The 24633-nt window shown below is 64.4% G+C and overlaps 1 protein-coding gene across 5 annotated transcripts in view; it reads left to right on the top strand.

The window, feature by feature from the left end:
- The window catches only part of NOL4L (nucleolar protein 4 like), a 130481-nt gene that overhangs the window by 93231 nt on the left and 12617 nt on the right, over positions 1 to 24633 (top strand). For 2 of the 5 annotated variants that reach the window (XM_004612578.3, XM_055138286.1), the window contains exon 5: positions 16365 to 16506. In XM_004612578.3, coding sequence (XP_004612635.3) covers positions 16365 to 16506 — 142 coding nt within the window. Of the gene's footprint in view, positions 1 to 6720; positions 6851 to 7960; positions 8114 to 14096; positions 14397 to 16364; positions 16507 to 24633 lie in introns of those variants that run through there. The other 3 variants (XM_055138289.1, XM_055138287.1, XM_055138290.1) reach the window with 3 other exon arrangements.

Genomic DNA, 24633 nt, shown 5'->3' with positions numbered 1-24633 from the left:
GGGGGGGTCAGAAGATGGTGGGTCTGCGAAGCAGGCGTAACTCTGGACGGCCGTCAGTGGGGGACTGCGGACTCCTGGCCAAGGAGGGGCATGGCGGTGCCTGTCATGGGGGGGGGGGGGGTCCGAGACTGGGCACAGGGCTGCTGCTGTGAAGAAGGGTTGGCTGATAATGTTCGAGAATCGTCCTTTTCTCATTTTGCCGGGCCCAGAGGCGAGTGTGTTTCCACAGGCCAGGAAATAGCGCATTTGAGCGGCACTCATCAGGGGAAATGGGTCTCAAAGGAGCAGGAAGAGGAAACGTTTGGTGATTTGGGTTTCTTTTGGTGTTCTTTTTATTTGGGGGGAGGTCACACCCAGCAGCGCTTAGGGGCTACTCCTGGCTCCGCCCCCAGGAATCACTCCTGACAGTGCCCAGAGGACCACATGGGGTGCCGGGGACCCAACCGGGATCAGCCACGAAACACCCTCCCTCCTGTACTAACGCCCTGGCCCCAGACCTTTTCTCCTTGATTCCGGCCAAGGGCCCCACTGATTATGAGGTTGGAGCCGTGCAGAAGCCAGCGACTGTGAAGAAGAGCAGGATTAGCTGAGCCGCCAAGGAACTTACAGATGTTTCTTTTGTTGTTGCTGTTGTTTGTTCGGTTTTGTTTGGGGGCCACACCCAGCAGTGCTCAGCGCTTACTCCTGGCTCTTCGCTCAGGGACCACTCCTGGTGGGGCTCAGGGGAGGTGATGTTGGGGGACTGAACCGGGTCAGCTACGTGCAAGGCAGGCGTCCTCCCCGCTGCGCTGTCTACTCTGGGTGCTGGGCGTGGGACTCCTGCTTTCACTACTGCAAGGCAGGTGCTCTCCTCCTGGGTCATGGCCCCAACCCTTTGGGGTTTTCTTCCTCCTACCTTCCCTTTGGTGCAGTTGCTCCATCGAGGGGGCAGAGGGCAGGAGACAGGTGCAGTTGGCTGTGTGCTCACCGGGATTTGCATACCTTTAAACAAAAATAGCATTTTTTAAAATTTTGCTTTTTGGGTCACACCCGGCGATGCACAGGGGTTACTCCTGGCTCAAGCACTCAGGAATCTCCCCTGGCGGTGCTTGGAGGACCATATGGGATGCTGGGAATCAACCCGGGTCAGCCGCAAGCAAAGCAAATGCCCTACCCGCTGTGCTATCACTCCAGCCCCGCATTTTTTTTTTTTTTTATCCCCATCCCTTTGTTTCTGCTGTTGCTGTGAGGCTGGGGCTGCTTGCTTATCTACATCTGTTCTCTGGCTGAGCTGCCTGCCGGGCTCACACACTTGCTCGCAGGGACTCACTCTTAGTGCCGTGGTGCTGGTGCACATCCTGGTGGCAGTCCTTGACAGAGGTGCCACTCTTGGCCTTGGTGCCCGAGTACATCTGGTGGTGGCAGGGAGGATTCCGGGTAGCATGGCCCCAGAGACCATGCTTGGGGTCTGTGGTGGCACCAAGGATCGAACTCACAGCCTCAGGCTTGCAAGGCGGGTGCTTCTGCTGCTGAACCCGCCACCCTTTGAGCATTGCCAGGTGTGACTCAAAAACAGCCCCGAGGGCAGAAGCTCCCCTCTGTTCCCCAGGGCACAGCCGGAGTACTCTCTGCTGCAGTATGCTTCTCCTGGCCTTGCTCTGTGGGGCAGCTGGCACGGCTGCTCATGGGGGTAGAGGAGAGTGTTACGTTCTAGAGCACCTCAGTTATGTTCTAGAGCACCAAGACTGAGGCTGGGAGGGAACAGACGAAAATCATGGGGAATGACTGCAGGATAGAGTTGAATTGCTTGCAAGAGAGTGTTGGGAAGATTTTCCAGGGACCAAGGCACCCGACCTCCAATTTGATGTCAGAGCCACGAGCCACAAGGAGGTGAGAGGGTGAGGTGTGGCAGGACCTGAATGGGTACCTGCACAAAGGGGGGGAGGGAGGGAGAGAGAGAGAGAGAGAGAGAGAGAGAGAGAGGAAGAAAGAAAGAAAGAAAAAGAAAGAAAGAAAGAAAGAAAGAAAGAAAGAAAGAAAGAAAGAAAGAAAGAAAGAAAGAAAGAAAGAAAGAAAGAGAGTTTTGCAATAACTTGTCTAGCCACCGAAAGGAAAAATTAGCTAGCTCCTTGTCTCACTATTTATTTGGAGATAAATTATAGATGGAATAATGATTTCAATGTAAGGAAGTTAAAATGCTCCAGAAGAAAATATTTAATTACTTTCGTCAGCTTAGAGTGTGTGAATGTTGGGGGAACCACCTTTATTTTGACTAAAAATCCAAAAATCTAAAATGAAAAGATAATTAGCTGGTATAAAACTGTAAAATTTCCACATGGCCAAAAAAAGTTCCGTCACAAACAAAAGGAAAGGATTTCATATTCATAAAATGTATGACCGTTTTGTTTTTTCACTTGTAAAAGAGGGACATAGGCAAAGGCTATAGAAAGAAAGAAGGAAGGAAAGAAAGAAGGAAAGGAAAGAAAGAAGCACAGCTGGTAGAGCTCTTGCCTTGCCTTACCAGAATCCCAGATGGTCCCCTGAGCATTGCCAGGAGTGACTCCTGAGTGCAGAGCCAGGACTAACCTCTGAGCATCGCTGGGTATGGCCCAGGGAAAAAAAAACAGGAGAAGAAGAAAGAGAAAAAGGGAGAGAGAGAGAAAGAAAAGGAACCATAAAAGGAAAAGAAACAAACAAAAAAAAAAGGAAAAAGAAACTAAACTAACTCAGGCGCTTGACGTGTGTGAGACACACGCATCCATGCTCCAGTCCCCACTGATGGGGTGAGGGGACTCAGGTTCCTTTCGTGCCTCCAACCTGGGCAGCAACGAGATGAACGGCTCAGCCGGCAGGGACAGGGTCACTGGGGAGCACGTGTGGAGTGAGATCTGGCCATCCTGAGGGCCCTTGTGCCGAGAAGCTCCCCCCTCCTCTCCCTGGAGCGAAGATCCCCGTCTTTAGTGTGGGGGTCACACCCTTCAGTGTTCGGGCCACCCCTGGCCTGCGACTTGGGGAACTCTGCACCAGTGATGGATCCTGGCCTGGGGTCGGCCCACTGAGCCACAGCCTGCCCAGGCAGAGCCCGGGGCACCATCTTGCTCCCTGCCTCCGGGACCCCAAGCACGTGGCGGGACTGGGTGGGTGGGTTGGGGAGGCAGAGGTTCGTCCCGGCTCTGCATGCAGGAGTCACTCCTGGTAGTGCTCAGGGACCACGTGGGATTCTGGGCAGGCAAGAGCCCTGCTGACCATCCTCACGGCTGGGGATGGTCAGTCAGGTTTGAAAATGCTGGCTGCCTCCCTTTCCTCCCTTCCTCCTGCCTTCCTCCCTTCCTCCTTCCTTCCTCCTGCTTTCCTTCCTGCCTGCTTCCTTCCTTCCTTCCTTCCTTCCTTCCTTCCTTCCTTCCTTCCTTCCTTCCTTCCTTCCTTCCTTCCTTCCTTCCCTTCCTCCCTCCCTCCCTTCCTACCTCCTTCTTTCCTCCCTCCCTCCCTTCCTCACTTTTTTCTTTCTCTCTCTCTCTTTCTTTCTTTCTTTCCTTTCTTTCTTTCTTTCTTTCTTTCTTTCTTTCTTTCTTTCTTTCTTTCTTTCTTTCTTTCTTTCTTTCTTTCTTTCTTTCTTTCTTTCTTTCTTTCGTTTTTGAGTCACACCCAGCGATGCTCAGGGTTCCTCCTGGCTCTGTACTCGGGAATTACTCCTGACGGTGCTCCTGGTGGTCTGCAGGGAATGGTGGGGATTGAAGCTTGATCAGCCATGTGCAAGGCAAACCCCCTACTCGCTGTACTATTGCTCCAGCCCCTGGCTACCTCGGTTTCCAACCTCCAACATGGAGACTTGCCAGTACTACTAAACACAGTCTTGTATGGACTTGGTGGTTTAGGAAACTGAGGCTGAGAGTGGTGCCTTTGGTGTCCTCTGTCTCTCATCTCATGCAGGAGCTAGAATCTCATCCTATCCCTGCTACCGCACTTCGTCCTTCCAATCCCAGCAACTCTGAGCTACCCTTGCCTTGCCCCCCTCCAAGGATGAGATCCAGGGGCCTCTGTTCCTCACTACCCACTCACCACTTCCTCCCTTCCCCCTGCCTGCTGCTCTAGGGACACTGGTCCCCTTTCTGTTCCTCAAACATGCCAAGCCCCTTCATGCCCCAGGCTCTTTGCACCAACCATTCCCTTTGTCCCAAGTCTTCATCTGTCAACTTCTGCCAAGGGGAGGCAGCAAGATGCAAGTGGGCTTACTCAGAGGACTCTCCTTTGACCCCTCAGAGCTCATCCTTGCCCCCCACCTCCATTTCTTTTCCTCCCCTACCCTCTGCCTCTACTGTCCCCCGTCCCCACCTCCTTCCTTGTCTCTAGGATTCAAACATGGCACATGGCACATAGTCATTTCTTTTTAGTTTTGGTTTTGGGGGTCACACCCAGTGATGCTCAGGGGTTACTCCTGGCTCTCATGCAGGAGTTACTCTTGGCGGTGCTCAGGGGGCCACATGGGATGCCGGGGATGGATCAGTTGTGGACAAGGCCAGGGCCCTACCCGCTGTACTATTGCTCCGGCCCCAGTTGTTTCTTTCAGTCTCACGACTTGGACCCGTCAAGTATATGACCGGGCATCTTCCAAGAGTCCAGGGCTGCTGGCGGGGGTGTCCCCTCTCTGCGTTTCTGGTCTGGCTGGGCTCAGCCCTCCACACTGGTGATGGCAGAGGCCAGCACAGGGGGCATTTGACCCTTCGCCCTCAGGGGTGTCCGGATCTCTTCCTTGGCCGTGCAAGGAACTCCCCCTCAGGTCTGGGTACATGTTTTGGTTTTTATTTTAATGAGCTGTTTGAACACTTTCTGCTCTGGTCACATGAAGATCCTGTCATCCTTTGTAACAACCCCCTGGGTCCCCAAGGCCAGGCTCCACTTGGGGGGACACTCTCATTTCTTAGAGGAAATCTGCCTGGAAGGGCTGGGGTGGAGATGCTGAAGAGTCCCCCCAGCCCCCCCCCAACACAGGCTGACCAAGACCCCCCGCTGTTTGCAGCTCCTGGGGGTGGAGGCAGAGGCACAAAGGCAGTACTGCCCCTTTAAGCAGCCGGGAGCAGCCTCCTCTGCCGAGTCTCCCCCCAGACCCAGGCTGGAAGAGGGGACACACTGTTGGGAGGAGTACTCAGGAAACTAGGTCACGACATTCCTTGCTGGGACCTGGGCTGTGGCCACTTTAAGGATGGAGGGAGTTGTCCAGAGGCACAAGGACGCCGCCCCGCCTCCTCCTCCTCCGGAAAGCCACCTACACAAGGTTACTCAAGGCGCAGCCGCTTCTGCGGGAATCCGGAGGGGTGATTCTGCAGGCTTCAGCACACACGGACACTCGCCGGGTTCCGGGGCTCCCAGCTGCTCTCTGTGCCAGTTTATGGCAGAGGTGGCACCCGAGTTCACATCTCATGCCCAGAGAGGATCTCTGCTCTGCCCTCCTGGGCGGCACCCACCAGCTTTTATTAGTCAGAGAAGAGGTGGGTATCTGGGTACAAGTGCACCTTTGCACTTCCTGCACTCTGGTGGCTTCTGACTTACTTCCAGCCCGGATGTCCACTGCCCCTGTGAAACAGTGACTCAGGCCTGGGGATGTCAAAGGTCCCCAGAAATGAGGTGCAGGCAGAGGCACACGCCTGCCTCCCCACATCTCCTCCTCCACGCGGGAAAAGCCCAGTCCCCGGGGAAGGAACTGCAGTCCTGGCCACTAATTAATGCTAAAAAAAGAACTGTTAGGCACCCAGATGTGTGGCCGTGCCAGCAAGAAAGCCTCCCCGCTGTCCCGGCCCGGCAGAGGGGGAAATGGAGCCACCTAAGAGGGAACTGGGGGGCAAGCCGAGGGGGCTTGGTTTCAGGAATAAGAGGTGCTAATGAGCAGCAAGGCCAGACCCTCTTTTAGATAGGAGAGAGTTTTGTGTCGATGGGCAATGGCTCTGGCGTCTGCTCGGGGACGCCTGTGTGCCGTTAATGCGCTATGTGTTGTCATCTTTTGATTTTTCTAAGGGGTGAACACTCAGCCGAGCCCGCGGTGTGGTGCATTTCCAACTCTCACCTGAAGAGGGAGCCCCGCTTACCTCCGATGATCCACAATGCAAAGCTTTCAGTGCAAAGAAAGAAAAAGGCTTCCAAAAAAAAAAAAAAAATCCCACAAAACCCAGAAAAAAAGTTGGAGGGTTAAAGGCAGTCTGTTTCAAAATTGCAAACAATCGCCGAGGCTGTCTGGCTTTCTCGTCTTTGCTGGTCCCACTGTGAAGGAGTCGTAGCGTAAAGTCAGTAGGAAATCGCCCTTCTGGGATGCGGCGCGGGGAGCGCCGTTGGCTTAGTTATTATTGTTATTATTATTTTTTAAAAATGTTGGCTCTGGTTTGGTTTTGGCCGTTTCCTTCGCAGAAACCCCGCAAGGGCACACCATTCCCTCCACCCCCCGTTAGAGAGCACGGGCTTGGCTTGGCTTTTCTTCGCCCCTCGCCTTCCCTCCCGAGGGCTGCGCGGCGGTAACGGAGAGCGAATTCGACAGCGGTGGGGGGTGGGGGCTCCGGGCCCTCCTCTTCGCGGGGGTCTCCTTCTCACGGCTCGGGGGCTCACGAGCGGCGGGCGGAGGCGGCGCGGAGGCGGCGGGCCCCGCGCGCCCACCCCCAGCCCGCGTGCGCCCCGCGCCGCGCGGCTCCTCCGGGCTCCGGCGATGCTGCGCGTCGGCGGCCGGCGCGCGCCCGGGCCGGGGAGGGCGCCGCGTCCTCGGGCGCATCCTATTACTTTCCTCGGGCGCCTTTGCACCGCACCGCGCGGAGCCCGCAGCCCGCGGTCCCGCGGCACCGCGACCCGCGGGCCGGGCGCTCGGTGTCGCTGAGAGGTTCGGGTCGGACAGGTGAGCGCGGCCCGAGCCCGGGCGCCCGCCCCGGGGGGCACGGATGGAGGGGAGCGGGGGTGGGTGTGAACTAAGTGGTGGGAAAGAGACAAAGGAAGAGTGAAGAGGCGAGACGGTGCGGAATAGCGGGAGGGGGAGGGGAGTGGGGAGGAGGGGGCAGCGGGTGGGCAGCGCGCCGCGCCGAGCTTGAACTTGATCAAGACGCGGGCTGGGGGGGCGTGAGCGGGGCCGGGGCCGGGGGTGGGGGGGCGGCCGGGAGCTCGCCACGTGCCTGGCTTTCTCAGATCTGGTCTCGCTCCCACTGACGGGGGGGGGTCCAGCTCCCCACCCCGCCACACACACACACACACACACACACACACACACACACACACACTCCCGGCCCTGCAGCCCCGCCCAGCGAGGACCCGCGCCCGTCGGGGACCCGGAGACGCGCGGGGGTCCCGGGTCTGCGCGAAGGCCCCGGGGCGCCCGGAGTTCCTGGCGGTGCCTGAGTCACTTTCTTTGGGCTAAGTCTCTCCTCGCTTGGCCGGAACGCAGAGAGCCGGTCGGGTGACCCGGCAGCCCCCGGATCCGAAGGCTGCGGCGGCCCCGGGTTTCGCGGGGTGGGGAGAGAAAGGGGCGCTAGGCTCCCGGACTCAGACCCCCGCGGCCGGGCTCCGGCTCCCAGCGCGTCCCCCTTAAGAACGCTCTCCCCCCCGACCCCCCCGGAGCGCACGGCGCAGCGTCCAGCGCGCCCTCATCCCTCCCCCCTACCTGGCCCCGCACCCCCGCCTTCCTCCTTCCCCCCAACCCCCGCCTCTCCCTCCTTTCTCCTCTCTCCGGGTGCCTCCTTCCCTCTCTCCACCCTCCCCCCCACCCCCCGCGCCCACTCCTCCTCCCCGCCCGCCCCTGCACCTCCTCCTCCTCCTCCTCCCGCGGCGTGCGCCTTCCTGGCGCTCCCCTCCCCCCGGCCCCCGCCCCGTGCCCGGTCCCGCCCCCCTCCCCCGCCTCCCCGTGCCCGGTGCCCCCCTCCTCCTTCCTCCCTCCCGGCCGCGGCGCCGCCGCCGCCGCCGCCGCTCGCCTGGGCCCTCCCCCTGGCCACCCCCGCCCCCGGGCCGGGCAGTGACGCGCCGCGGCGGTGCCAGCCCCTCTCCCCGGGCAGGCGCGGCGGCAGCAGCGGCGGCGGCAGCAGCAGCAGCCGGAGCCGCGGGGCTGTCAGCGCCGCCCGCCCCGCTCACTCGCCGAGCGCGGCCGCCCGTCCCCGCCTCGCCGCCCGCCCAGGTACGGAGTCCGGCCCGCTCCCCGGCGCCGGGCCGCTCCGCGCCCCCGGCCGCCGCCCCCCTCCTCCCGCTGCTGCCGTCGGCCGTTGATGTGCGGTTGGGGGGCGGGGGGCTGGAGGGGTTCCGGGGAGGGGACGCGGGGGAGCTTCCTGCGCCGGGGCTGGGGAAGGGGGCGCGGGGGAGCGGCTGCGCTCGGGGCCGGCGGGGTCGGGGGGCGGCGGCCGAGTGTGGCCGGGGGTGATGGGGGGGCGCGGGGGTCCGGGGCGCCTGCCCCGGCGGGCCGGCGGGGGGGGGTTGCGGGCTGCCCCGGAGGGCCTGGCCCCGACTGCCCCGGGACCCGTGCGCGCCGCCGGGCCCGGGGGGCGGCGATTGTGCGCGCCGCGCCGCGGTATTGTGCGGCGGCCGGGCTGGGAAGGCGTCCGCGGGCCGGCGGGCGGGGGCCGGCCTCGGGGGGCGGCCGCGGCGAGAAGGGAAGTGGACTGTGTTTGGGGATGTGAGGACGGGAAGCGCGGAGTGACCGGGAGGGGCTCCCCGCCCGGGCGCGGGGAGTTGGGACGGGGCTGGCAGAGTTGCGCCCACTTCGGCAGCTCCCGCCCCCCGCCCCGGCGAGGCCGCCGGGCCGCGCAGGTGTGCCGGGGGGGCGCCCCTGCGGGCAGGGGGCTCCGCTGGGCGCGGGCCGGCGGGGGGGCTCGAGCGCTCGGGTTAAGTTGCATTTGCACCTCCCGCCGGCCGCGCTCTCCGCGCTCCGCCGAGTCCTTCAGGTCCGGACGCTTGGGGGCGGGGTGGGGGCGTGCATTCCGCATTTTTCCGCCGGCCGCCGGGGTTCCGAAGTGACCCGGGCTCGGGGGTCCCACCTGGAGCCGAGTCGGGTGGCCCCCGCCGGGCGGCGCTTCCTCGGGGAAGTTCTCATTAAGCCGCGCTAATTAGCATTATTCCCCGGGAAAGGTTAAGGTTAGACCGTCCTTTTCCGTACCCGGAGGCCCACCCCCTCCTCCCGATCCCCTCCCGCCCTCCTCCCCGAGAGCACAAAAGCACAAAAAGAAAGTGTGAAGAGGCGCAGATCAATGGAGAAGCCACAAACCCATTAATTCAAATGGAACCCTTCTTCCCCCCTCTAGAACATTGATTTTCCTTTCTGCCTTCTCTGAGGGGAGATTAATAACCTCCTGATTTCACCTGAAATGCTGTTTGGACTCTGTGATTTCCTCCTCTTTCTCAGAAGGATCTTGGCTTGAAATAGATTCTCCCTTGAGATAAAGCCCTACTTATCCCAGAATCCGCTGGAACCCCCAGCTTGGGCCCAGCCTACCCAGGGGGGTGGGGCGGGGGTGGGGTCTCTCAGCTCCGGGCGTGGGGGTGGGAACCCATCCTTGTCAGGGGACCGACAGGGGCACCCGGATCTTGCTGGAGCTCTGCTCTGGGAACTGGGGGGCAGATGGGTGAGGGAAAGGGGAGCCCATCTGTGTTCCAGGCCCCCGTGATGGTCTAACCCCCAGCTGGTCAGCAAGCCCCTCCTTGGGAAGCTGGCCGGGCGTGTGTGTGTGTGTGTGTGTGTGTCCGTGTCCTTGAATAATATCTCGCTCCTGTCTAATCCCAGCTCATGCTGAGCTTGTTTCCAGACCGCATCTCCTCCCTCCGCACCCCCCATCCGCCCCGCGCTTCCCAGTGTGGGGTGACAGGACCCTCCCCCCCCCGCCCCCCATCCAGCATCAGGCACCTTCCTGCCTGAAATGCCCAGAGTGAGACTTGGGAGAACTTCTGGGGTCTCCACAGCCCCGGGGCTGCTCGGGGCGGTACTGCCCCGGCCCCTACCCCAACAGTTGCTAAAGAACTTTTTTGGGTTCGCCTGAGTCATTTTCTTGGAAGGAGAATCCTGCCGGGATTGCCTCTGCAAGCAGGGGTGGTGCCCGGGGGCTCCCTGGCCCGCCTCTGCGCACCGAGGCTCATCTCTCCGGCCTCCCTTTTCCCGGGACCCCCCCCCCCGCCCCCAGTTCACAGCGGGGCCTGGGCTATCAGTGGGGCCCTCATGGTGCAGAGCCCTGGGAAGAGAGCCAGTTGCCTTTGCTTAAGGAACAAAAGCTCGTTTTACACTTGCCCAGCGAGGAGGAAGGTGTTGGAAATGCTCCCTCCCGGCATCCCGGGCCACGGGCATCCCTGTGCGTGCGGGCATGGGGACGCAGGGCTCCCGGTGACCTGCAGGTGCGAGCTGGGGCAGGGGGTCTCTTCGAGGGGGGGACTGCGGTAGGTGACTGGCCAGGCCTCCGCCCTCCCCACTCGACATTTCCCAGAAGGGCTTGTGAGCAGAGGAGGCGGGTGTGTGTGCAAGAAGGGGTGTGTGTGTGCGGGGGGGGGGGGGGGTGGGCTGTGCGTGCCAGAGTGTCTCTGGGAGGCCGGCCACCCCCTCTGACGGTGGTGGTGGGGAGCAGCCTGTGGGAACCCTGCCACCCCCCAGACCACCCGAGGTCGCGCTGGGGGAGGTGTCCCCGGCCCAGCCGGGATGGACTGCGGTGCTTAAGTGGGGGTGGGGGTCAAACGCGGTTCAGTACCTTCTTGGCATGCTCTGGAGGCGGCGTGCGTGGGGCTTGCTGACATGGAGACCCGGGAGAGGGTTGTCTGGGATGGAAGGTGACTGGGGCCTGCGTCTTGGTGCCCCCCTCCCCCCAGCTGTATAGAGCTGGAGCTGGGGCAGCCGCCAGCCTGAGTTTGGGGGTCTCTCCAGGCAGCGTGGGGGCTGGAGCTGGCCCTGTGGGGTGTATGTGTGTGTGTGGGGGGTGTCAGTGTGCTTTCTGTGTGGCCAGCAGCACCCCGGCTCATCCCTGCCCCCCACCTCTCCCTGAGACACACCCAGGGCTCAGGGCTCCTGGCCCACAGGCTCACGAAATTCTCAGCAAACCCGCCCCCTTTTCTTTCCCCCTGAGCAAGTGGTGGAGATAGAGTTACAGTGCCGGAGGAAAGGCCTGGAAAATGTCCTGAGAGGCACACCCCAGGCTCCCGGGCCGGCCTGCAGGATGCAAATGGCTCCACTTCTGAGGCACCAGGAACCCAGTTCCCGAGAAATTGACCCCAGTTGTAAACTAATCAGGTTACTGATAGCACCTGCACACAGCTCCGAGCCAGGGAGACAGCTGTGCTGCCCCCCACCCCCACCCGTTGTCTCCTCCTCCTGGGCTGGGCCCCCACTCGCTCCCCTCCCGCAGCTGGTTCGTCTGCAGAGCAGGAAGGGCCGGTGCCCGGGCAGAGAGTGCCAGCCTGCCCATGCATTTTGGAGTGCAGATAAGCGCCGGGGAGCTGGGCCCGCTCCTCTCCCGTGTCTAGTCAGGGCCCTGGCTGGGTGGGCTGCTGCTTGCCTGCCTGTGACGACCCTCCCACCCCCCCCCTGCCCTGGCCCGCTCCTCAGCCCACTTCTCACAGCAGCGGGCCTTGTGGTGCCCAGCCAGTAATGGGCTGTTACAAACAGGTGGGCACGGCTGCAGGCTTCGTCGGGGTCCAGGAGCGAAGATCAGAGGAGCCAGGCCCCCAAGGGGCAGCTGGCAGGACGACTCTCGGGGCGGGAGGGGGGCCAGAGGCAGTGGACCATTAATGCCCTTTTGGTTTTGGTTTGGGGGTCACACCCAGCAGTGCTCAGGGCTAACTCCTGACTCAGGGATAGGAGGTGCCGGGGATCGAACCCAGCTTGACTGCATGCGAGGCAAGTGCTTCACCCGCCGGACTGTTTCTCTGCCACCCGCCCCCTTGACTCTCTATTGGAAGTTGATTGCAGTTAGTTGACTGAAGGAGAACTGAGGCCAGGAGTCCCTTGAGATTCCAGGGGGAAAGTCAAGTGGGGTGTACCTGTGCGCTCTGGGTGGGCTGTGGGGTCAGGGGAGGTTGCAGGTGGGTGCTCAGGCCGCAGGCCCCGTCACTCAGAGCCTGTGCTGGCCGCCTCCCACACATCCCGCCCCCCCCTCCCATCTGGGCTGTGCGTGCTGGTAAACACCCGTGTAACTAGCCTGTTCTGGAGCCGCGGCTCAGGGCAGCGGGTGATGGGGACCGTGTGGAGGTGGGATCCAAACTTAGTGCGTTTTGTTGTTATTGGCTTTCGGGGGGGGTACACCTATCTGGCTCTGCGCTCAGGGGTCACTCCTGACGGGGCTCAGGGGACCGTATGGGGCGCTTGGGGGGGTCGGACCCAGGACAACCATGTGCAAGGCACATGCCCTGCCCGCTGTACTACTGCTCCAGCCCCTGTTGTTTTGAATGATTTTGTTGCTTTTTTTTTTCTGTCTGTCTGAGTTTGGGCCACACTTGGTGGTGCTCAGGGCTTTCTCTTGGCTGTGCTCAGGGGTCAGTCAAGGATGCCTGGGGGATCTGGGATCAGGGGTCGAACCTGGGTGGGCTGAGTGCGAGGCCAGGTGTCTTGCACCTGGGACCTTCCTGGCTCTGCACTCTGCACGCAGGCATCACCCCCGGGGTGCTTGGGACACCGTGTGGGATGCTGGGACTCCAATCCGAGGCGGCGACATCAAGGCACGCGCCCTCCCCTTTAAAAGATGGCTGAGCCATAGAGTATCAGGATCTGCCTCTGAAATGGAAGCTCACAGAACGGAGCTTTGTGTGGCCAAGCCCCTCTCTGTGGTCGGCAGAGGACCGGGGAGAAGGTCCCACAAGCCCTTCCCCGCCCAGCGTGGAGGAGCCCAGGAGTACGGGCCACTCTGCTTGCCTAGAGGACGAGGTCCCCTGGGAAGGAACCAGACCGTTGTCATCCTGCGTCCCTGTACACAGGAGATGCAATTCCAGCGCATCTAGCCTGGCTGGAGAGAGCCAGCCGGGAGGCGAGTGTGTGGCCTGGGCCCCCCCCACCCCCCCACCCCTGGGTTCTCACTGGGAGGCCCTTGCTCCCAACTGCAGGGACAGCATGGTGCGGAGGCCCCTGGGTGTGGTAGCTGTGCTCCAGGCACAACTGTCTTTGTTCCCATCCCTGCTATACCACCAGCACTGGTGCCTTGGGGCCGCTGTCCCCGGGACGATGGAGGGCCGGGGCGATAGCACAGCGGGTGGGGCCTTTGCCTTGCACACAGCCAAACCAGGTTCGATCCCCAGCATCCCATATGGTCCCCTGAGTGCAACGCCAGTAGTAATTCTTTGTTTTGTTTTGCTTTTTGGGTCACACCCAGTGATGCTCAGGGGTTACTCCTGGCTCTGCACTCAGGAATTACTCCTGGCGGTGTTCAGGGGACCATATGGGATGCTGGGAATTGAACCTGGGTTGGTGGCCACATGCAAGGCAAATGCCCTACCCGCTGTGCTATTGCTCCAGCCCTACGCCAGGAGTAATAATAATAATAATAATTGTTATTATTATTATTATTATTATTTTGGTTTTTGGGTCACACCCGGCAATGCACAGGGGTTACTCCTGGCTCATGCACTCAGGAATTACTCCTGGCGGTGCTCCGGGGACTATATGGGATGCTGGGAATTGAACCCGGGTCAGCCGCATGCAAGGCAAACGCCCTACCCGCTGTGCTATTGCTCCAGCCCCCAGCCAGGAGAAATTTTTTTTTTTCTTTTTGGGTCACACCTGGCGATGCACAGGGGTTACTCCTGGCCCTGCACTCAGGAATTACTCCTGGCGGTGCTCAGGGGACCATATGGGATGCTGGGAATCGAACCCGGGTCGGCCGTGTGCAAGGCAAACGCCCTACCCGCTGTGCTATTGCTCCAGCCCCGCCAGGAGTAATTTTTGAGTGCAGATCCAGGAGTAATAGCTGAATGTGACACAAAAAGAAAAAAAAAAAACTAAACAGGATGATGGTGAGACGATGCAGAAAACCCGGAGCGTGTACTGGGCTATTCTTTTTCTGGTGAATTCTGAGCACTGCCCCTCTCGGACCCCTCAGGCCCCTTGGACCCGCCAGAGTGGGGGCTGGGAGACGTCACTGATGGATCTTGAAGTTATCTGAGCCTGAGAAAGCCTAGCCTTGGGGCAGCTGTGAGCAAGAGATGGTGAGCTGGCAGTGACTGTCCCCCACCTCCTGGCCCCCCTTCCAGGATGGTGAGCGGGGTCCCTGGTCGTCTGACTCATGGCGCGTTCCCTCCACCGGGCAGTGGGAAGGACTCAGCCTCTCTGTGAGCCCAGTGGGGGCCCAGGAAACACAGGGGCCACTGGACACTCTTGGGCAGGACTCCCACGTCTCTGGGCAAAGCCCAGGGGTCTGTGAGGGCCCAGCGGAGGCAGCTGGCTGGACGCCACAGAGGAAGGGCTGGGCACCCCCGTGGCAGCGCTGCAGAGCACCCAGGTCTAGGTGAGGAGCTGGCGCAGAAGCCCGAAGGCTGGGAGGCGGCACGGGGTGGGGGGTGGCCTGTGGACTTGCTTGCACCCCTGTGGCTCGCCCCCTCTCCTGTGCCAGGAGGCCAGGCCCTGGCCCTTCCTGACCGGCTTGGGGCGAGGCAGACTCAGTTCTGCTCCTGGGGAGGCGGGTGGTAGGCGTGCTCTGCCTCTCCCGGCTCCACGAGACCCCTGTGTGTCGAGTGGACCCTCCCCCGCCTCTTTCTGAGCCGGACAGAATTCTGCCTGGGGTGGGGGCAACACTGCCCCGTGACCACCCAGTACCGGCTGCTCCCGGCACCCCACGGCCCGTGCTCCCCGAGGCCACCCTCCATGGCCACCTGCCCCTCTCGCCCCCTGCAGCTCCTCAGAGGGGCTGCCCACACCCCACCTGTGACTGACCACCCGCGTTGCTTCCCTGTGCGGCCGACACTCAGACGTGCCTCCCTGCAGCCGGGCCCTCCGACCCCCGGCCCCGAGCACCTGGAGTCCCAGGGTTCGGGACGAGGAGAGTCCCTGCCTGGGTTCCTGATGTGGGGCTTATGGGGAAGTCCCTGGTGGCTGAGTGGACAGGGCAGGTGGAGGCACAGGCTGCAGGGGGTCTCAGGTCAGGGGACCTCGGTATAGCCGGGGGCCAGGAGTCTCGGCACCTACCCTGCACTGGGCGTGGTGGGCACCTTCAGGGGGCAGGGAGCCCTTTGCTCTGCAGAGAGTGCCATCCAGGCCCGCACGGACAGGCGCCCCGGTGAATGTGAGGGGACCCGGGGCCTCGGGGAGATGACCCTGGACTCCCTAGTGTCAGAGGAGCTGCCCCCCCTGGCAGGGACAGGGAGGGAGGGGCCCCCTGAGGATCCCCCATCTCCCCACTGCCCAGACTCCTGCTGGGGGCCCCCAGGCTTGGTCGAGCCTCGAGTTTGGTGGCAGAGGGTGCCGTGCAGGGAAGCTGTGAATGCCGGGAGTCTGCGTGCCAGCCCCTGTGGCCGGGCAGGGGCTGACCGTGCCGGCTCCCCAGCACTTGGGCAGCAGATGTGTCCGCCTTGGGGCCGGCAACCCAGGAAAGTTCCCAGAGGGAGGAGGGGGGCCCGGCCACCAGGCCTGGGTGTGGGTGTGGGGGCTGCTGCTGGCCTCGTCTTTCATGCTGTTTTCCACGGGTTCCCAGGCACAGTTGCTGCTCTTGAAAGAGGCCGGGCCACCAGGAGGTGGGGTCCCTTCCCGCCAGAGGGCTGGATGGAAGGGGCCCCACCCCGGGGGTTCCCAGATGACGGGCCAAAGGCTCTCGGAGCGAGCCAGGGGACAGACAGGAGGCAGGCGTGGTCCTCCCCGGCGGGCCTCCCGGCTGTGTGGAAGGCCCTGGCGGCCCCCCAGGGCCCGGAGCCGAACCCCCAAGCCCTGGGCCGCCCCTCCCCCTTCCTTCCCACACTGCGGGGCTGGCCTTTGCAGGTCTGGACGCTGCCCAAGAGCCTATCTTTGAAGCCCGGCAAAGGTTAGGAAGAGGAAGACAGAAATGTCCGCTGGGCTGGGGGAGTGGGAGAGAGGAATTCCATGCATGCTCCCCAGGAGGCGGGAGGCGGCCAGCTGGTGGGGGCCGCCAGCGTGCTCCCCGCCCCCCCCCCCCCCCCGCATGCTCTGCTCCCCACTTTGGGCGAACCGGGCGGCAGGCGGGCGTGGGGGTGCGGTGGCCCTTGTTTACTGAGTCGCTCCCCGCCTAGGCTCCCGGGGAAGGGCCCGGCCCGGTAGCGCCCCACAGGATGTGAGACCTCGTAATTGTCCTCAATTACAGACGGGCCCAGCCTGGGCTCCAGCCGGGCCCCAGCTTCCGACAGGAACCAGAGTGCCAGCCACTTCCACTGGGGGGGGGGCGGGGGGACGCTGGGCTGGAGGTGCCACGTCCAGATGTGCGGTGCCGGGCCTGGCCCCGCTGAGCCCCGCCGCCTCTACCCGGCAGGATGAGACTTCTGTGAGCAGCGAGGATTTTGATATGAACGACGCCACATGGATGTCAGCTGACCCGCACCTGGCCTCCAGCCTGAGCCCCAGCCAGGACGAGAGGATGAGGAGCCCGCAGAATCTCCACAGCCAAGAGGACGGTGAGTGGCCGGCGGCCGGCGGGGCGGGGCCGGGAGCCTGGGCCGTGGGGGGCCTCCAGGGTGCCCCCGCTGCCATGGGCCCGGGCCCCCCAAGCAGCAGCAGCAGCTCCTGGGCGCGGGGAAGGAGCTCATCAGGCCTGGCGTGTGTACCCTGGGCCCGTGGGGGGCGGGGCGGGCGGGGCGGGGACAGGCCTGAAGTCGCCTCCTCTGAGATTGAGGAAAGGCCCATGGGAGGCGCCAGGCCAGGGCCCCACACGGTCCCATGCGGCCCCCCAGCCTGTGACCTGGCCGGGCAGCCGTGTGGACAGTCCCCTGGCCTCTCTGCCTCCTCCCCTCTTCCGCCTCCTGGTGGGGGGGGCTGCCTGCTTGGGGGGAGTGGGGTGGGGCGGGGGAGCGTGGGGGTCCAGGTGCAGCGGTGGGCGTGGGCCGGCACCTGTGGTCCCTGTGGGCGACCCCGGCCTGGCTCCCGTTTCCGGGATGGGGAGGGAAGCACTCGAGTCCCCGAGCCTCAGAGAACTGGGGTGTAGCTTGGCCCTTGGGAGGGGTCGAAGGTCGGGGCCTGGAATGTGAGAGGGAGGCGCAGGGTTAAAAAGGGGTGTAATGTTAACTCCAACGCTGGGTTAGCCTTAAAGAGCAAATAGGGGGTAGGAGCCTCGAAGTGTGGGTCAAAGTTCGTCTCCATGGCGGAATCCTCACGGCCTCCCTCCTGCCCGCTGCCGAGGAGGCCTGAATCCGGCTTTGTCTGGGAGGTGGACGCCCCGGAGGCAGCTGGACCGCCGGGCCAGGGGCTGGGGAGTCCAGGGGTTGGTCCTGCGAGGAGTGCGGGGCGCGGCTGCTGGGGGTGGGGGGGAAGAAAGGGCTTTTTGTGCCTTGACGCCCTGTAAGGCCAGCACGACCCCCTCGTGCAGCGCCGCCCCTCCCCCACGCCGCCGCCTCTCCCTGGCCACAGCTGGGGGCAGGGCTCTGGAGCCGGGAAGTGCCCAGTGGCTGTCCAGCCCCCCCCCTTCTAATAAACGGCTCGAGGGTCACAGCAGCCCCGCTGGACCTGCGCCTGCGGCTCTGTCTTCCTGAGAAGGCTCCAGGGCGCTTGGAGACCGGATGGGCCCACCCCCCCCATCCCCAATGTCATGAGCTCCTCGGCCCTCCCGGGAGACTTCCTGTGGGGCTGGGGGCGGGGGCAGGGCGGGATGAGGGGCAGAGGGCAGTGCTGGGGGGAGCAGGGGGGCCGCAGTGCCCAGAGGCCAGCCGACGTGAGAGGAGGAGGCCAAGAGGCGTGGACGTGGGGGCCGGGGCTGAGCATGACGCAGGCGGGGAGGCTGTTTATCGAGGCAGGAGGCAGGGATGGTGTTGGCCACGAGGCCGTCCGCTCAGCCACTGACCCAGAGGCCCGAGTGCACGGCTGACCCGGTGCCGGGGGTGGGGGGCGTCGAGAAGGTCCAGCTGGCCGGCCTGGTCTCTGCTTCCCTGCCGGGGCCTAGAACCGTTGGCATCTCTGTCAGGCCTGGGCAGAGCAGCTCGTGCCCCACGGGCTTCGGCCGAAGCCCCAGGCCGGGCCGAGTCCTGGCCCTGCCCCAGCTGCCCTCCCTGTGGGTGCGGCCAGCGCGGCCTCCACCCCGCTCCCGTCCACCGGGCAGAGAGTAGACGGGGCGGTGCTCCCCTCGGCTCTGCACCCCATTCCCACCTTCCAGGGCCCCCTCTCCCTGGCCGGCATGTGGCCTTCTCCGGAAGCCGCCTCATCCCACCAACTCAGGGGGTCTGTGCCTGGGTGGGGGCGGGGAGCAGCCTGCTGGGCGCTGCAGCCCTGGTGAGAAGGGCACAAACGTGTTCCACTTGAGAGCTGAGCCTGACACCCCCCCATCCGGAGGGGGCACAGGCCCCGCCCGCCTATCTTGCGGGGGGCAGTTGGGCCCTCTGTTTCTGGGGACCCCTCAGTCTGGGCCAGCAAGCAGGTTAAGGGGCTGGAGAAGCCACTTTCCTTGCACACAAGGGGCCTGGCTTGACCCCCCGGGACCCCACGTGGTCCCCAGAGCCCCTCCAGGAGTGAGCCCTGAGCACAGAGCGAGGAGTCCTCCCTGAGCCCGCTAGCTGGCCCAGAATGGGAGTTTCAAGGCCCTGCCCAGGCTGGGCTCACCCCTGCCGCACATCTGGGGCGCACCCGGGGAGGCAGCTGATGGTGGGCTGGTGGTTGGGGCCTGGGGGGGCCTCCCTTTTCTGCTCCCACGAGTTTTGTCTTGGGGCCACACCCAGCGGCGCTCGGGGTTTGCTCCTGGCAGGGCTGGATCGCATATGGCGCCAGGGACCGAACGTGACTCCACAGTGGCTGCATGTGCTCGCAGGGCCCCGCACAGACGTCAGTGAAGAGGTGCCGGGAGCAGGCCGTGCTCTCGGCAGGCCGCCGTGCCCCCCAGGAGCTGGTCTCGGGCCCCTGCTCCCCAAGGCAGCCCTGCATTCCTGGCGGGGAGCCCCCTCCCACATCTCCCTGGCGGTGGGCCCAGGACGCCGGGCTCGTGCCCTTTCCTCTCTGGGGCCGTGGGGGGGCTCCCCAGAACTGGCCCGGGGAAGCAGAGGCGGCTCTCCCCCTTGGGACCCAAGGTGCTGTGCCGCCCCTAAACTGAGGCATTGGGCACCCTTCCGGGTCCAGGCAGCGCCCCGGGCTCATCCTTGGGGCCTGGACGAGCCCTCAGCCCAGGCGTGGCCTTCGGGGGTGGGGGAGGGGAGGCCGGGAGAAGCTGTATGTAGAGAATCGGCGGGGACACCGTGGCCAGTGTCATGCAGGGTGAATTTGCCAGAATTACCACCCCCCTCCCCGGCCCGCACAGCCCTGCACAGAGCAGGGCGCAGGGGTGTTGGCGAGTGAAGGGGAGGCCAGCAAGGGCGCGGGCATCTGAGCCTGCGGGCCTGTCAGCGCTGGTCCATGGCCAGGCTGGGGACCCCACTACCCACAGTCAGAAGGACCGGGCCAGGCCGGGTCCCCACCACGGTCAGCTGGACGGGGCCTAGCCAGGGTCCCCACTGTGGTCAGCAGGGCCAGGATACGCTGGGGTCCCCGCCGCGACCAGTGGGACCAGACGAGGCCGGGAGCCACTCCTTCCTGTTCCCCTGAATGCGCCTTGCGGGGCCCCTTGCTCTGCCCCTTCCTGAACGGAAAATGTGAGGCCTGGCCTCCCAAAGGGATGCCTCGGGGGTGGGGAGCGGACATTACTCACCTCCCGGCAGACAGGAAGCCAGCACCAGCGGACAGCCGCAGCCGAGGGTCCTGCTTCCGGCCTCCTGCAGGCTTGGGGGGAGGGTCCCGGGCAGGGGCTGCGGTGCCTCAGCACATCAAGTGGCTCCCGCTGGACTCGTGTCCAGCCCGAGTCCTAGGGCATGGGCTGAGCACCCCTGCCTTTCCCCCAGGGACTGGTCTCTTCCCCCGTCACCAGGCTGGACAGTTGGACATGGCCATCAAGAACCAGGCTGCACCCCTGCTCTCCAGTGGGGCTCTGCGCCCACTCACTCCTGGTGCTGCCTTCCCGCGGTGGCGGAGGGAGCCGGCACCCCCACGCATCCCAGATGCCTTGAGTTGGGGTCCAAACCCCACAAGGCCGAGTGGCCAGAGGGGACCAAGGGAGATGATGAGGACACGGCAGGGGGCAGGGCGCAGAGTGGCAAGGAGAACCCCTCGGTCCTTCAGGGGAGGCTGCTGGCATCTTGGTACCCGAGGGACGGCCCTGGTGCTGCGCTGACCCTAAGCTGAGGCATTGGCCATCCCTGAGTCCATCCTGCGCTGCAGCCCACCTGCACCCCCCCAGGGCCAGCTGGCCCAGCTGACCCGCTCCTTATAGCGATGACCCCCAAAACTCCCAGGGCTGCAGAGTGGGTACAGCGGGTAGGGCATTTGCCTTGCATGCAGCCAACCTGGGTTCGACCATCCCACATGGTCCCCCAAGCACCGCCAGGAGTAATTCCTGGGTGCAGAGCCAGTAACAACCCCTGCGCATCGCCAGGTGTGGCCCAAACGCAAAACAACAACAATAAAAAAAAAATGCCCTGAGCACTGCTGGGTGTGACCCCCCCAAAAACAAACAGGGTAGGAGAGCCCCTTTCTCTGGGTGTCATCTGTCCTGCTGGACTAGGGAAGGAGGCACAGGCTTGTGCAGGGGGCGCTGAGACCACCCGCTGCGGAGGAGGGGCGGGGGAGGAAGGGGTGTGGGGTGGAGCCAGAGGGCCGCCTTCCTTCCTGGCTCTTGCCCGGTGCCTCCGAGCAGGTGGCAGGGCGGCGGCTGAGGGTCCCCAGGTGCGGCAGAGGCCTTTGGAGGGGCCGTGCGGGATGGCAGCCGGCCCGATGCCCGGCGCTCCCTCGGACCCCAGGCTCGCCAGGAGAGACAGCAGGAGTCTGTGGCCAGGCCACTGGCGAGGGGATGAGAGACTTGACCTTCCCTGCCCTGGACAGCCGGTCCAGGAGAGCCAGGCCTCCCGCCCCCGGGGTGACTGCGGGCCACATTCACCTCTCTGTTCCTTCTGAGCCCGGTGGCGGGCAGGGTGGGTGCAGGCCGGCCCCCCTGACCCCCACTGGTCTGGGTCCTTCCCCCACGCCGTGGCCTGGGCACAGCCTCTGTCCCAAGGGTCTTGTGAGCGCAGGTCAGTGCCGTGAGTGCTGGGGCCGGCCGGCCAGACACACCTCAGGCTGAGGGGCTGCAGGTGGGTCAGCAGTAGTCTCCCCCGAACAAGGGGGGGGTCCTCCTCGCCACTTTGAACCCTGGGTGTGGCCTGTGTCCAGTCTCGGTCCCCTCTGGCCACTCAGTCCAGCTGGCCCTCCAGTGCGCACACCACTGGCCTTTGCCCGTGTTCCACGTGCCTCCTGCCCCCCGGGTCTGCTGGACCCCGTGCCCCGTGCTGGCGCTGTTGGGGGGGACGAGTGGATCAGCCTCCCGGCAGGCTGTGGCTCGACCTGCTCCTGGCCCCAGTCACCCAGACAGAGGGTTGCAGCCCCCTCTCAGTGCCTCCCCTGGGAGCCTGCTGCCCCCGAGCCTGTCCATCCCTGAACTCTGGGTCTGGGTTGACCACAGGTCACCTCCCCTCCTCCGCGGGCTCTGTGCTCCTGGGGGCCGGAGGGTCTCCTGGCCCCCCGCGCCCCTTCTCAGGAGCAGGTCTTGCCTGGGAGCCCCTGGCAGCCTGCGGTGGCAGATGTCAGGCATCAGCCAGGCCGCGGGTGGCATGGACAGGGTCAGGCTCTCCCGACCTATGGAGCCCCCAGGGGAGGTCACCTGCTGAGGTCACCCCACCCCTGCAGAGTCCCTCCCTGTTGTGCCGGTGGGGGGGGGGCATCAGAGGCTCGGCCATCCCGGGCCAGTCCAGGGGCGGCAGGGCCAGGAAGCAGGAAGTGAGCAGGGCCACAGTTGGTCTCACGGCTCTGACCTAAGGACGGGCGTGTGCCGGGCCCAGGCCGGCTTCCGGGGAGGCTGGCGCGGGGCCTGGCAGGCGCTGCCCATGATTCACATCCACACGGACGCCGGACACCCGGGACGGCTGTTTGCTCTCAGAGCACGTGACTCAGGAGCTGGGGGCAGGGGCGGGCTTCTCCCCCCGCCACCCCCGGGTCTCCGCCTGGAGGTGGTGTTGACTTTTCATCGCCTAGAGAGTTGGGCCCTGGGCAGCCCTTGGACACGTGTGGCTGGAATGCATCTGGGGGCGGGGGCTGCAGGGGGGACGTGGGGGGCGGTTATCCCATAGCTCGGATGAGCAAAGGGAGACCTAGAAAAGGAGCCCGGGACGGGGGCGGGGGTCTGGTGCTCAGGCTGGACAAATGAGGCATCCTGGACTGGTGATGGCTCGTCCCGGCCTGGCCGGGGTCCCCTGCTGAGGGGCCAGCCCCCCGGGGCTCCCGCCGTGTGCCGGGCCACGGGAGAGCCAGCGCCAGCTGCGCCTCGCTGGACGCGACGCTGCTTTGGATCATATCGGCTAAATAAAATAGACCGTCTCGGTCCCTCCCACCTGTTTCTCTTCACGCTTATGACTCTGGCAGCTGGGAAAGGGACATTCCCGCCTGGGGCCTTGGTCCTGTTGCTCTTGGCCGCTGCCGCTCTAGATCTGAGGGCTCGGGGGGCCCCTGCCTAAGGAACGGGCCGCAGAAGGTGGGGCAGGGGGGCTGGTGCCCTGGAATCAAGGTATCGGTCTCCCAGGTCGATGGCCTGGGGAAGGCAGGAGTGGAGTTGGGGGGCCGGAAAGAGAGTACAGTGGGCAGAGCCCTGGCCTTGCATGTGGACAACCTGGGTTTCATCCCCAGCACCCCGCTGTGTTTCCCCAAGCCCACCAGGAGTGGTCTCTGAGCACAGAGCTGGGAGTAAGCCCTGGCACCGCTGGGTGTGGGCCCCCCCCAAAAAAAATGTGGCGTTGTGCCGGGGTTGGGGGGTGCTCAGAAGCGCAGCCAAATCCCAAAGGCCAGATGGGGCATATGGCAGGGTGCCCTCCACCGAGGCCCGTGGGGTCCCACCCCTCGGTGCCCCCTGTTTGACCCCGGGGTCGTCCCCCTTCCTTCCGGGAGGAAGAGCAGGGTGGCCCGCCAGGAGCCGGGCGCTCCAGGGAGCTATGCCTCATGTAAACAGAGCCTGCCACTGGCCTTTGTCAGAGCGGGCGGGGGCCGTCCCTGGCAAGGTGCACGCCCGTGCCCCCCAGAGCAGAGCAGGCCCACACGGTGGGGTGAGGGGTGGAGGCTGGCCCTTCCGAGACCCCCGCCCCCCTGCATAAACCCATGGGGGAGGGAGGCCTGCTTCCTCGGCCTTGGCTTGGCCCTGGGCTGGCGTGACCCCAGGTCTGGCCCGTGGTGCTGGGGTCCCAGGCCAGTCCAGGGGTTGGTGCGGGTTACCCACCGGGCGAGGGTGCCGCTGGCCCGCGCCCCAGAGTCCTGCTCGCACAGAGCTGGGCCTGTGTGGGCCGCAGGGCGCTGGCGCCCACATAAGGGCATTGTTTGCTGAGGTAAAAGGGGTTTTTGTCTCCATCTGGAGACGGGACAGAGGGAGGAACAATTTCCCCCATTCATGGCCGGTTCCCCCATTTGAATAGCAGAGCGTTGCCCGCGTCAGGGCCCAGCGTCAGGGCCCACGGGCACGGGCACGGCCTTCCCTGCCCGCAGGGTTCCGGCACAGGTGCTCCGCCTGTGTCCTGCCCGGGGCAGGAGGCGCCCCAGTGCGTGGCCGGCTTTTCCCAGGGGCACTTGTGCCCCTTGTTAGTCTGTGGCCCACGTGGTCACGGGCTGAGGGCCTTGGGGTCCAGGGGTTGTCGCTCCTGGTGTGGGGCAATGCCTGCCCACAGCACCCCTTGGCTGGAGCCCGGGGCCCGCGCGGGGCCTGCTGTGCACTCTCCCCAGCCATAAAGGGCCGGAGGCCTCGAGGCAGGAGCAAGGGACAACTCCCTGGCTGCAGATAAGGAAGCAGGAGGCGGCTGTGCCCAAGGTCGCCCCGTGGGGCTCCTCCCGCAGGGGCCTCTGTCTCCCCACAACCCGAGCCTTCTGGAGGGGTGCGGGGGCGGTGTCGGGAGGGGACTGGGAGCCAGCCCGAGCTCACTGCCCCTTCCTTGGGGTGATGGGTGCGTGTGTGGGGGGGGGGGGTCCCATTGCACCCAAGACTCTGCCCACGCCTGGCGCTGTGGTGGGGCAGGACAGCGGCGTCCCACCTGGGGGTCACGAGGAGGAGGGAGCCCGGCTGGGACTTCACCCCTGCAGCCCAGGGGTCTGGGGAGCGGACCCTGGCTCAGCCGGAGACCAAACTGCACCCGGAACGCCGCCCATCTGGGTTCGCGCTGGCAATAAGGAAGCGATCCGTGTGGGGCAGGGCGTAGCTGGGCTCTCGGGCGTGTGCTCCCCTGTCAGCCCCCAGGGCCGGCCTGGCCATCACAGGGCTCCCTGGACATGGCCAGGAGCACCACCGGGTGCTGCTGGGTAGCCGACCCACCCTGGCCCCGCCGTCTGGCTTAGCACTGCTTGGGAAGACATTCCCCCCCAATAAAAAAAAGGAAGGGAAAGTAGGGCCTTTTTTGGCTTCAGGCGCGGCTGGACTGGGGATCTGTCGCTGCTCTGAGGATGGAGAGACCTTCCCTGTCATACCAGCAGGGGCCCCATGTGCCTGGCCTGATCACCGTGAGGGCTGCTGC

The sequence above is a fragment of the Sorex araneus genome, chromosome 5 (assembly GCF_027595985.1).
Source record: "Sorex araneus isolate mSorAra2 chromosome 5, mSorAra2.pri, whole genome shotgun sequence".
Classification (NCBI taxonomy): Eukaryota; Metazoa; Chordata; class Mammalia; order Eulipotyphla; family Soricidae; genus Sorex; species Sorex araneus.
This window is presented reverse-complemented; position numbering and strand designations above follow the sequence as displayed.